General features: G+C 36.4%; 1 protein-coding gene across 1 annotated transcript in view; it reads right to left on the bottom strand.

Annotated features, from left to right (window-relative positions):
• The window catches only part of LOC121088726 (otogelin-like protein), a 101,841-nt gene that overhangs the window by 20,190 nt on the left and 67,620 nt on the right, over positions 1-14,031 (bottom strand). Inside the window, exons 34-43 of the mRNA XM_040595215.1 lie at positions 13,716-13,833; positions 12,402-12,481; positions 10,500-11,480; positions 8,628-9,721; positions 7,773-7,950; positions 6,753-6,895; positions 5,365-5,388; positions 5,146-5,238; positions 4,285-4,474; positions 1,818-2,032 (exon numbers count right to left, since the gene is read on the bottom strand). Coding sequence (XP_040451149.1) covers positions 1,818-2,032; positions 4,285-4,474; positions 5,146-5,238; positions 5,365-5,388; positions 6,753-6,895; positions 7,773-7,950; positions 8,628-9,721; positions 10,500-11,480; positions 12,402-12,481; positions 13,716-13,833 — 3,116 coding nt within the window. The remainder of the gene's footprint in view (positions 1-1,817; positions 2,033-4,284; positions 4,475-5,145; positions 5,239-5,364; positions 5,389-6,752; positions 6,896-7,772; positions 7,951-8,627; positions 9,722-10,499; positions 11,481-12,401; positions 12,482-13,715; positions 13,834-14,031) is intronic.

Here is a 14,031-nt window from a genome sequence, read left to right as displayed (position 1 = left end):
AGTAGAAGAGTTTTCTGTAATTAAAATAAATCATTAATTACAAGAAATAATACAGCTGGAAGGGAAAGAAGATCACAAGCAGTGTCTAAAGTAAAGAATACCATTTCGTTCAGAATATTCATTCCACAAAATTAAACTGCCAGAACTTTTTATGCTCATTAGTAGGCACAGAACACAGTCCTAATGAGATGTCACAGTACTTGCAAGAACTTTTGCATTATAGCCCTGTCAGCTAAAAGTCAACAATCTCAGCTAAACACTGCTTCTATACCTTCCATAAATTCCTGTTGTGAACAAATTATTAGCAAGTGCTCTGTTTCTGTGTCTGTAGGACCTGATAGCCTACATTACTGGGTCTAAATGCAGTTGATGCAACCTATCTGTTTCTGGTTTTGTTTGCATAAGCCTGTAACACGGTGGAAAAGTCAGATTTTGTTTCATTCTGCCTGTTCCCTACTGTGCTGCAGCCCAGCTCTCCCTGTGATTTCAGCAAATCTTCAAGATGTCACTCATTTCTGCCATAAAGTTCATTACACAGATGACTCTGTTATTATCCTTGTACAGTTGCTTCATGCCTGTGAAGCGCACAATACACTCCATCTAATCTGGCTCTGCCACTATCTAATGTATATGAAAGAAAACAAATTTCATAATGGATTAACCAGATTCTTGGCAATTTTGATGCTATGCCAGGTTTTGCTAAAAACCAGGAAAAGATGCAAGTGCATTGTGTCTGAGGCTGAGAGTCTTCCTGAGAATATATATGAAGAGGAATTCTGACTATTCAGATTCCTTTTAATTATTTTTAAATGAGATCTGTTAAAACAATAATGAAAAGCATCCTGCTACCCACTGGTGCTACTCTCTCCCCCTTCTCGATTCCAAACTGTTTACCACTGCTCCCTCCCATTAAGTTTCTGTGGCAAATATCTATTAATCTTTTTTTTTAAAAAAAAAAACTTCTTTAACCCCTTCCTTTCAGAAGAACTCCCTCCATTTTTTTTCTACCTGGGGAGAGTGAAGAGAGGTCTTGGGAGTTTGAAGGAAGGGGCTCAGCTGCCTGCAGTACCTTTAACAGCATTTGTCTGTCATGAAAACCAGAGAGTAACACAACACAAACCAAGGTGTCTGGACACACCTATCTCTGAGAAAGAAAGGGCCACTTGAGCAATTAATCCTTCTGATTTTTAATTTAGTGGGAAAAGTAAGTCAGACCTCAAGAGATTTGGGGCTTCCTCATTTCCCATTCCAGGAAGCACCTGGGCTGCACTACCCACCTCTAGTGGTAGTCTGCATGCTACAGCTATATCCCCATTAGAAAGTACGGTGTCCAGAAACAGATTGTCATGATTTCTGTAAGAAATGCTACCAAATTGTTAACATAATAATGACTACATCAACATTTGTTTCATTGGAAATTTCTTTAGTCCAATCAGTCTCAGACTGCATGCGTTGCTGTTGTAGGCAGCAGAAGCATGAGGCTTTCCATTCTAGTGACCAATGTCAAGCATAAAAATAATTTCTGGAATGTGTTGGTGTTGAGATGGTGATTTGGTGTCTCTCCTTTGAGCTTTGCCTGCTAAACAATTTAAGAAACAGCACAATAGCACAGGCATCCATATATATGTGTTTTTATAATGGACAATATTACAAAAGTATTAGAAGCCAACATGACAGACGTATTACAGCAACCCATCCAGCTGTAAACTCATGGAAATAAGAAAACATTACAAATGTGCACATATATCTCACTCTTTTCTTAACTATGCACCTTTTATTTAATTTGCACTTGGAATTTCTCTGATCTTTGTACTCACTTTCTTGTGACAAGGGATGAAAATGCTTCTGTTTAACAGTTCCATACAGTATGTGCAGTTATCTTCAGTACAGTTTCTTACTGGCCTCCTGGTTGTTACATCAAGTGATTTCTCAATTTCCCAGCTCTTAATGAACAGTTCGATTTCCTCCATATTTGTAATTATTGTCTTGTTTTGCATTTTCAGGTCATCAGTAGGGTCTCCATTACACACCCCTGGAGACAGAGCATCATATTCAAAGCACAAACAAACATGCCCCATTATTTCCTTGGGGAAAGAAAAGTGCACTTGATAAGGTAAGCTTAATCAGGCTCACCTGTGAGAATTAGCCAACTGAATTTATAAATGAAGGGAGCAGTATGTCCACTGTAGTTCCAGTTTTCTACTTGTGATTTAAGTTGTCAGCTCAATGGCTTAGCAAAACAAGCAGATCATACGATACAAATAATGATAACTTTCCCCACAATTAATTAACTTTTGAGAAGAACTGCTACCAAAATGTGCTGCTGAGTGTAGCAAACCCATTGACATGGCACCAGATTCTGATCTCATTCTACTGAACAGCGATCAGTTCTATGTGAGTAAAAGTACACAGCTTCCAAATATTCTGCGTGTCACTTACAATTTGACACTGTACTGAAACTTGATTGAACATTCTAAATGCAAGAAGTTATGAAAGGAATCTTTTGATGAACAAAATGCTTTCTCTAGAGAAAATATTTTTCTTACTTAATTTCTTAATACAAAACCACTGCAAAAAAATGCCCCACCCAAACCCCTGACACCCATTGGCTACCTGAATTCATTATTGTATGCATTCAGTTAATTAATCAATGAAAACATATACTTCCTGTAAGCACATAAAAAATCATTAATGGCAAAATTGTAATCCTCATAATACTGTTTTACATCCCAGGGACTGATCAGCCAAAATTCCTATATCCTTTTTAAACTTTCCTTCAACACTGCTAACCACACCCTAAGTTCTTGCTTTCACGCTTCCAGCCCTACTTCCTGATAATCTCTAGGGTCCCTTGTTAGAACTGGGCTAGCTTGGCATGATGGCTGTTACTCTCTCAGACAGCATGGAGAAACACAGAAGATGGTATCTGTATGATAAGAAGCATTTGACAGGAGCACAGCTTTCCAGTATTCTTAACACTTCTGCTTCTTGCTGCTGTCCTAATGCTATCCCACAAAACTGTGCTGACGTTAGAATTTGTAGGGCCATTTATAGAACTGCAGAATCAATACAGCTTTAAAAAAGCCAAATTACCACATAGTCCCATTATTTCATCAGTATGAGAGTGAGAGAATAGGAGGATCCCAGACAGGAACAAACATCAGAGAATAAGAAAGAAGCACTAAAGGAGGCTTCAGGCTTTACTGTGAAATATCAGGTAGAGTAACACTTTATGCACCAGATGTTGGATTTGTCTGCATAGTCTTCCTCTTTTTGTCTTTTCATGGCACAAAGAGTAACTATTCTATCTTCTGTCCTGCCTTTGACCTCATGTCATCCCAGTCTTTTTAGCATGCACAGAGAAGATGGCATAATACTAGGAAAAGATGCAGTACGTGCCAGGGCCAGCATTCGCCTTCTCTCACTAGATCTGGGAGAACTTTCCTTTTGTTCAAGCAGAATACAGCAATTTATTTTAAACACTTAGTTTGTTTATATGCGTATTTAAACCATATCTGAATTGTTTTGTTTGCTTTTACAACTAGAAGCAGTTTAAAAGATTATAAAAAGTTCATTTTCCTGTTCAATGTGGAGTAGATCCTGTAAAATTACGATGCACCAGAAAATGAATATTTATGATAGAATATAGTAACTCTAAAATACCTGCTTACACACTTCCTTGTAATTCATACTGGTAGAGTAACAAAAAGGCTATTAGAGAAGCCTAAAACATGCTAAATTTACTGTCATTATAATTTAAGTCTGAGACACTGCAGCACAATTTTGGACACTAGATCCAACCTTAAGAAGTCTGAATTTGGATTTACTATCCTCAGGGGATTTGGACCCTTCCCTCCCAAGATACACCTTTTATCAGGATTTGCATAGCAATAAGCTGTCACTGCCATTTTCTCCCACAGTCACTGAAATATACTGTCACTATCTGAACTTCTTTAGCGACCGGTTTTCCACTGAAAATTTTTCCCTTTACTTGACTTCAACAATACTCTTAAACACAAGCAGAGAACAGTAAATTTTTTAAAAGTTAATCGGATACAATGATCATTACTTGCTATGCAAGCTGCTTTATTAGCAAGCAGTGCCTTGAAACAGAATTATTGATTTATTGTATTAATTAATAGAATTTCATAAGCCCACCCCAAATAGGATTGTCAGTGTAGCTAATGGGGGTTACAAGGAGAGCTATAAGGACAGCAATTCACAGACAAAAAAGGGAGGTATAAATATTATTAAATAAGAAAAAAATTGCCACCACAGCCTCACCACAAAGTCCTTCTGTCTTCATTGATGTGTTAGAATGTAATCCATACTGTATATCTATGATGCCTGTAATGTGAGCCCACTTGATGCTAATGCCAGCTGGGGTATTAATGACATACATTGCACCAGTATCCTGAATACTGAGTCCTTCTTTTGAAAATGGTAATGATTGAACTACAGAATCCACTACTACCTAAAATAAACCACATACATTTTAGGGAGAAACAGATTCCAAAGACGTATCTTCTACGTCTTTACATTTTATGGCAAAATATATTTTTTACAACCTCTGCCACATATAATAACATTCACAGTGCTTAAAGCACAGAGCTTCCCATCAGTGACATTTCCTATAACTGTAAAATAAGTAGGCATGACATAAAACAATGATACAGAAATGCCTTCTAATTAATGAAGCAATAAATCTTATTTATCACATATCATATGATAAAACAAAACAAAAAAACCCCACCCTCCCAATTATTCAAATTTATCTGTTCTAACATGTTATTGACTAGCAGGAAAGGCAGCCTAAGGATTTATCAAGTCTTGGAACATTTCTGTTTGGTTCTAGGTTTTTTGGAAATATGGTCTCAACTATAAATGCTTTTGCAGCTTCTTTAAAATCTCGATAGAACTTGGAAGAATCATCTTGGATAAATGACATAGAAGTGAAGCATGGTATCAGAAATGTATATTTTTTTGCTTCTAGCATATCATGAATTACTGGGAACCTGAACGGCAAAAGTAATCCTAATCCTGTAGTACATCCGTTATAAATCTAGTCAACTGCATTCTACAACAGAATAGCTCTCCACTGTCTTTTAAAGTGGACACATGCTATATACTGTGATATATACTTACTTTTCTTTCTAAACGATTGATAAGTAATTTATATGTGCGTGTTGTTACATTTAATTTCTTAAAACAGAGTCCTGAAGTGCTTGCAGGGGGAACCTTGAAAGAAAAGTGACAAGTTTAGTTACTATTGTTTTTCTAATTCTATACCAGTGCTATAAGGATTTTTTTCAATATGTGCAATATTAATGTATTTTACAATTAGTAAAAGAAAAAAGTACTCACTAGATTTCTTATTGAATTTGCACTCTGGAAAACATGAAAAATAGATTAGAAGTGCAATGATAATCAACAGCATTCTTATTTAGCAAAAATAAGTTGACTGTTTTCTTTGTGTTTGAAGTTCTTCTACAATCAGCTTCATAATTAAACTAATATAACATATTCCTTATAAATAATAAAAAATACACATTTCCCTGCTAATGTAGTGCAACTTTCTATTAACTTTTTCTGGAAACTTGATTTACTTGTTAAAGATTTAAATCAAAGGGGTTTATGTGGAAAATAACACAGAAAAGATAACACAATGTCCTGAACAAGTTGAATTAAAAATACCTAGAAATACAATGGCCATGCCAATAAAATCCCCTGCCCTAACTCTGATGTCACTGCTATTTTACCAAGGCATCTTTCTGCACAAGGTTGCAGCTCATACATACCATACCTCAGCTGGCTTTTAACTAACCAGCTTTACCATTGAGAGCAACTCATTACCAGCATTGGGATACTCAGCATATGTTGCAAAGCCCTTTCAAAAACTTTTTTTAAAGAACTACAGCTACAGACTTCTAAATGTGAGCTGCGTTCACACCTTTAGACCGCAACCAAGAAACAGTGAAGAGAGCAATTTAAAAGAAAAACTCCAAAACGTATAAGACTCAGGACTTAAAAATCAAGTGTACAGTTGCCCAGTGAGAGTAGATAAAAGATCAAATAGGGATGGGAAGGAAAGAAGCCTGATGAAGATCCTTACCAGGAACTTTACCCACAAACCAAAGATGGAAATAAAAGCCAATTGTTCAAAGGCTGCATAAATTAGGACTGTGGACGATGCAAAGGAAATGTATGTACAGATTCTAAGGATGAGACTGATCTGACCTAAACTGGTAGTCTAAAAATAAAGTGGCTGGATCCCCACTGTAGGCAATACAGAGAGTTAGACAACTACAAAGAACAACTTGTCACACTAATCCCAAACTCATTAGTACCTTCGTAAAATGACTACAAAATATTTTTGTGAGTATTCAAAATATTTTAGTATTTTCACCATATTTTAAAGTATAAATTCAAGGCCTCGAGAAGATTTGTGGGTGGAGAGCCTGAAAGGAGACATGTAGATTCAGAAGTTGTGTCACCCTTGACAATTTAAAAGGAACCTACATTTGAATTTCCTTATAAAATAATATGACATTTACTATTTAACCCGAGATATTTTTTTTTTTTATCTAGACAGCATGATTAAGCATGGTCCTTGAAAATTAAGTAACTTGACGTTTTTCAATGGGTATGACTTTTATTGGAAAGTTCTAAGTGATACATTTTTGCAGAATTTCATACCTATAACACAAAACTTTAAGAAACTTAAAATTATTGTGGAAATGCAAGAATCTTACCTGATTAGCAGGACATTTTTCAATATGAGCAACAATAATTTCTGCTGGTAACTTGACTAAAATGTAGGAAGCCATATTACAGAGAGCTATGTTGTTTCCATCAAATGTAATAACACTCAGTTCAGACAGTACAGAACATTGACCTAAAAAAGAACTGTCATTTAATGAGGTTACCACAGAACTGAATACTGGGCATTAATGAAACCTTGCAGTTTTAGTAATATTTGCTTTCATACATACATTTGTTTATACATTGATGACCTTGATCTGCAGACAGCTTACTGAGCTGTAAGCAGAAGTGAGTGTCTTATGTTACTCAGTGGAAATACCTTAACGTACTGCTATGTGTCCAGCGTAGGGGGGAAAGCTTAAATTGGTGAAAATTTTCACTTAGTCAGTGTTCTACAGGCAAGGTCAATGAATCTGTACATTGTGAGAAAAAATATATGTATTGAAATAGGCATATTTTTGAGATACTGATAATGAGAGACCGATCCATCTTATCTTGAGACAAATATTTAAAAGTGTGATATTGGTGTCAATAATGATACAAAGTTTTTAAGCTGACTGCTCTTTGGCCCTTTTGTTCCCTTTGCAGACAGTCACCTGCCAATTCCTGCAGTTTCCAAGCATGAGTAAAAATTGTAGTTAGAGCTAACTGAAATCTGGGGCTTCTGTCTTTCAGAAAATGCCAGTATTTGATTTTCCTTCACAAAATGTTGAAATATCAACATTTCTACAACAGAAATTCTGAAAAGTCTCAGATGGAAAATGGATGTTCATGTTACAGATTTCATTTCAATGTTTTTATTAAAAATAAAATATTTTTACTCTCTTGAATGTTAATTCAAAGGTACCAGAGTATTCAGTATATTTAATTCTGTTTTGTTGATAAACAGCTCTTTTAAATTCTTTCCAGTATTCAACCTCATAGTCCCACCATAATAAACCCTTAATTTGTTACTAGAAATTTACAGATCAAGGCTCTATGTTGTATTTAAAAATAAAAAAGTGACTTACAGGGACATTCCCATTCTGGGCAACAACTATCAGTATTAACTTGAACTGGCATTCCTCGAAATCCACAGTCTGGCTTCTGCACATCCTTAGGGCAGTTCCTTGAAAGGTTGTATAGCATCCAACCCATATTAACACACACATATTGGCTACATTTGTCGACAGGTTCAAGGTATCTGGGCTGTCATATACGGAAAAAACAACCAGAATCAACTTTACATTTATTGCCCTTATGAAGTCCAAGTGATTACGCGTTCATCACCCTGCTCTGAGACAGAATCACCAAATCTGTGTGACCTCTCATCAGTTATTTTGGAATTAGTTGCTTTCATGTGGTAGTAACAGGTGACAGTGATGTCCATTCACCCACAGCCTTCCTGTTCCATCTAGCTTTGGGGGAGTGCCCTATGTACAGCATTAAGCATTAAGGCTACATGTTATATTCAGTAATAATCTGAAGCATTTAAAAAAATACAGAATCATCCATAATTTTAAACACAATGACAAAGAAACAAATAGAAAAAAAAGAAAGATGGGGTGAGATTATGCAGAAATCAAAAAATTCCATGGATTACGGCTTTTTCTGCACCTCAAATATATTTCGCTATCTAGAATCAGCACATAGCTTTGAAAGGTGGGGTTTTTGCAGAGCAATACATCCAAGTTGCAAAATGTACCAGGGCAGTATAAGAGCAGTGATACAACAATCCTCTAAGAATAACTGAGTATTTTAAAATATACAAAGAAACACAAAAATAGGAGATATTTAAAATCTCTGGTATTACACGCATAGCATAACAAAATGTATGGAAACCAATATATATTTTAACACATAGGGGCAAGTAAAACTGATCATACCACACATTCAGAAGATGTAGACATCAGTGCATGTATCATTGTATCAAAGGAAGCCTTGTCAGCTACAGCTGTCGTTCTTTCTGCGCTTGCCAGAGAAGTTTGTGTTTCCACAGGCTCTGAAGAGGAAGTCAGCACCATTCCACCACTAGAATGAGATAAATCTATTATAGTTCTGGTCTGCAGTTCTGTGGGCTCTGATAAACTGAAATAAGGTTTAATATTTTTCTGTGTTGGGATTTTGGACCAATCTGATGCTGTTACATCTGGGACTCCAGAAAGAGAGAGATTTTTTACTGAGGTGGTATTTCTTGAAAAAGCCACACTCTGAACTGCAGTTACTGTCAAATAAGGCAAGGAAGACTTCTCAGTTGTGGGTGACTTTGTCTTGGTATCATTTCTCTCCTCATGTGAAGTCTGGCCACTTTCAAAGCCATCCACAGTTCTTTCAAATGAGGTTGCATATTTAACTTCTGAAGCTGTAAATGAGGTACTCTTCATCTGTGATAATGGACTTGTAGTACCAGTTGTTTTCATGATCATAATTTGGGGAGTTTCTTTAGCACTCTGTGAGGCTTGAGTCGCTGCAGATGTAAATAAAAATTTGTGTGACACAGGCACAGGTGTTTCTGTGGTGGTAGGAACTGAAGCTGAAGCCATATAAAACTCCAAATCGGCAACAAAAGAATCAGTGGTTTTTGTAGTAATCCTAGAGACTACAGTAGTGCCAGAAGCAACTAGCAAACTGGCTGAAGAGCTAGGCAGTATTTCTGCAAAAACAGAAGGTGCTTTAAAGGATGTAGTGTTCCCTGTAGTGTTCATGATCAATGGTGTAGTGGATTCAGTGATGATTCCAGCTGATATGGCTGATATTGTTCCATCTTCTTCTGAAGAACTTACCGAAGAACTCTGTTTTCCTAGAGAAACAATAGAGATATGAGTGGTCTTAGGAGGAGGTGAAGACATAGGGACCCTACTGGACTGGCTTTCTAAAATGGTTTCAGGAGCTGTAGGCATTAGTAAAGAGGGCATTACAATAGGTATCTTTAGTGCTGCTGAAAGGCTCGTAGAAGGGTTTAAAGTGAATGTAGAAAAATCTATAGAAGAAGTTGGAAAGTCTGTAACTGGACTTTTTAAAGTTCCTTCTGTATCTAGAGATGAAACTGATATTTGGGTAGCAGTTATATTTTGTGTTAATGATGGTTTCCTACTGACAATGGGAATCAATTAAGAACTTGTAATATGAGATGTCACATAAGATGGTACTGATATTGATAATGAGATTGTAGATAAAGATGACAACTTTGTAAGAGAAGGGTCTTTGGGAATGAAAGTGCCTGAACTTTGTGCCACAGAGTCAGTTTTCAATTCCGTGTGTGAACTGCTTGGGTACTCTGTAATTTCTGAAGTGGTTATTAATGTGGCATTTAAAGGTAATTCAAATGTCTTAAGGGGGAAGACTGTAGTCATAATGGATTTTATTGGCTTTTTAGAAATGGATGAGACCAAAAAGGAATCAGTATGCATCATGTATTTATTTTCTGTTGAAGCTTTCCTTGCTACAGACATATCAGAGAGTGTTGGACTGACTAGAAGAGTACTTTTTTGGAAGCAACAGTGACATCTGCCATAGCTTTGGGCTTCAGAGAGTTAGTCAGAGAATGCACTGGTATAGATACTGTGCATGTTACAGAAGAACTCAAAGAAGTGTTTATAGGGATTTGGGAAGCAACCTAAGGTGAAGATACACTCCTTATGGGCAGAGCAGCAGAAACACTGCCTTTTACTAATGGAGATGTCTGCTTGGGAACAGTCACTGGAATTTCCACTGAAGATAGAAATGGCTTTGGAAAAAAACCTAGTTAAAGAACTTGCATTTAATGATATCAGAAGTTTTAGACAAGAGTTTAGCTGTTTCAAAATATGAAACTGTGATTAATTGAGGAAAACTTGTCTCCAGGCTTGCAAATCTAGGTGTCATAGGAATATGAGGAGCAGTTGAAGTCAGTGCAGGAAAGGGTGTTGGGCGAACTGCAGCTTGACCAGTGCCAGACCTAGTTCTAACAGACAAACTAGATATAGGAGAAGTAGGTGTGCTTAGTGTCAGCTGTGAACCTAGGAGAAATACAGGTCTTGTGACAGTTGCTCTGCCAGCCGGCAAAGCAGGCAAAGACACTTCAGAGGATACTGCTGCTCCCTTAGAATGACTTACTGAAGGACTCCTACTCTTCCCAATCCCTATGGGCAGCTCAGAAGTAACAAAAGGTGGCTTGGAGGTTAAAGTCGTTAATGCTGAGTTAGGGGGAACAGTTCCTAACTGAGTGGTTAACGTTTCGAGTGGAAATGGATCTGCCACTAGGGACATGGGTGTTAATAATGCAGAACGTGTTGGAATAGGACTTGCACTGAGCATGGTTGGTTTAGTTGCTATTGTAATAGGTAAAGTTACAGATGCAGTAGAACTGACAGTATGTGATGTGACTGCTGGTGCTTGAAGAGCAGTTGGAAAATCTGTTGAAGAGATGAGTTTGGAAAGGACAGTAGGGCTGGCTGTGCTGTGAAGTACATCAGAAGGCTCCACTGTACTTGGTAATGAAAATGTTGAATAGGTGGCAGCATTAGATGCTTCCAATGAATGAAAGTCTGTAATGGCCTCTGCTGAGATATTCATTCCCCTTAAAGTTGTGTTTGCCTTCATGGTTATTTTGTCTGTCACACCAGTATGAGTTGACTCAGTCCCTGAAGTAACAAATAAAGGAGGTGTCTGAGGAAATCTCTCCATGGTAGCACCCGTGTGAGAGATTAACAATGAAGGTTTTGTTCCAATTGCTGATTCTGTAGGTGTTACAGGTATACCTGAAAGGAAAAATGCATGTTTCACTATCTTATATGGATTATTGGTAAAGCAAAATAGCAACATCTATCTCTGCTCAAAAGCCACTGAAATATTAGCAAATCAGAGCATCATTTTGCTGAGAAGATAACTTGCCAATGGTTCTAGGTTCCCTGATTACTTTGAGGAACTCAGCTAACTCAATAATTTTTCTAATTTTCTTTGCAAATGAAGTCACTAATTTTTTATTATTAGCGAAGCCCTTGATTTTGCAGAACAGTTTTGAAGCAACATGGGCATTCCATGGGAAATTTAGTAAATCCAAAATAGTAAAATATTTGGAATAAATATAATTTTGGAAGGTAGTATAGTATATGAGATAACTTTGTACTAGCAAATATCAAGCATAAGGTATTTAATTCAAAACTTGTAAAGTAAAATAAGAGACAGAATTAAAATGTAATTGCTATTTTAAAAGAATATTATATACCCAAAATAAGCAAATTATATGCTAACTTCACACATCAAAACCTACCAAATAGATATACTGAATTTGTTAGTGGTAGCTTATCAACTGAAAAGTCTGAACTTTTCACCACCGAAGTATTTCTTCCATTTGGGAACTTTCTCTCATATACATATGATATGCTAGCAGTATATAGTTAAACATACTTGTGGTGAGTATAACACTATCACAAAAGGTTACATTTAACACACTATTAAACAAATTAAAGAATTCAGCTTTAGAAATGGCTTGTTTGGATATAGGAGATCAATTTTGGATGACTGGAAATGGAGTCTATGTCCTACAGAGACATTCTTCAAGAGAAGGATGTTCTGGTAAAGCATTTAATAAAAAAAATCTATGTACATTTGATTAAAATATTTCCTATGATCTCTGGAGTGATTTATAGGGTTAGACTAATATAATAAAACATACTTACAGTCTTCTGGATAGACACATTTAAGTGTGACCTCATCAAGGATCATGTTTTTGGGACAGTATGGCAAGCATCCTTCAACCCTTTAAAATATTGTATAGTTAATTCTAAAACCATGGTAGAAATAATCTATTATTTTACTCTGGCAAAATGAAACATTTGAATGTCTTCCCCATCAGAGTTCTGAGAAGTTTCCAAGGTAATGGTGAAGACAGCATTTTGAGGCATTTTTTAAGGTCAAAAAGACATTGAACAGCACAATTCTGTTTCTATATTGTTAATCATTTTTTTGCATAGGCTGACAAACGTGATAACTTTGGACCATTCTTCTTCCACAACCAGGTGGAAGTTCAGATTCCTAAGCAGAAAGGTTTTCCATAGGATGAAGAACTTTTCTACGAGACTGCCATTTTACCCAAATATGTACATTTGAGATGTTAAAATACTTAGACAGATTCCATAGAAAGTCTCATTCTTGTGCACTTTCAGCATAGGAGAGTGTAAACAAGTCCATCAATTCCCTTACTTTTCATTTTTGGGAGATTTTTAATAAGAAAATCATGATATGAACAACCAGTATGCCTATATGGAAAAAGCTAAGAATACCAACAGAGAAAACCAGCAATATTACTAACTTTCCTAATCATAAACTACGTATGCCTAGGGAGGTAGCCTGAAATTTAAAATACAATTTTCCACCCGATTTCGCACCTTGAGGTTTTAGGCATTTTTTCTTTTAGTTTGCTGTGGTTCCATAGCTGCCAAAGATCTGAGGAGGCAGGAAATCTTGTTACTAAGTAACAAGATAACATCAGCCGTGTGAAATCCCTCATGGTCACACCAATGAGCATCTCTTAGTATAAAGTTCCTTCCTCTGACAGGAGAGGGCATAGTCCGCCCGTACTATTCCTACAGGTTTTGCTCTCTGTCTTGTAAACACCAGAAAGATACAGTCATTTACAGCATCATGGGATGCTGATGTAGGATGTGAATATCAATCCATAGAAGGGAATAGCCTTGATTTAATTTAATAGCTTTCTACTTAACAACTACCAGAAGCTAACCCCTGAGCTAAATGCAAACCCGCTTATTCTTCTGTTGGAAGATCACATGTAACCAGGAATGTATACTGTGGGAAATGGGAGGCTTGTTACGGATATTTTCACGTGACTTCTGAGAGTTGCTCACAAGAGTGATACTGACATTTGAATGAGTGGAAAGGAATGGATATGACAGCTGCAGTAATTTTCAGAATGCATATGGTATACATGTATTACAAAAAAATTACAGTAGCAATATGAGCTTAATTTTACTTACGGAGGAAGGAATTTACATGCTATTCCTTCAGGATCACTGCATGTTTTAACACAAGGGTTAGCACAGGATTCGTATCGCCATTCACACATTCTTCTATAAGGCACAGACGCACTGAGTTCTGAGGAAGAAGGAAAAGGTATTATTTATTGATTGTGTAGTCAAAAAGCTATAAATTTGTAGCCTTTTATATAATGTACATTGGGTTTTTCCAAAAAATGAAAAAATAAAAACTAAGTACAGTAATTCTTAAGAACTTTAAATAGGTGAGGTTTTGCTCATTTTCAGTTTGAAGTATTTGACATTCAATTAAGTTAAA

This window comes from Falco naumanni, chromosome 5, assembly GCF_017639655.2.
Source record: "Falco naumanni isolate bFalNau1 chromosome 5, bFalNau1.pat, whole genome shotgun sequence".
In the NCBI taxonomy this organism is placed as follows: domain Eukaryota; kingdom Metazoa; phylum Chordata; class Aves; order Falconiformes; family Falconidae; genus Falco; species Falco naumanni.
The sequence above is the reverse complement of the archived record's forward strand: the minus strand, read 5'-3'. Positions and strand labels throughout refer to the sequence as shown.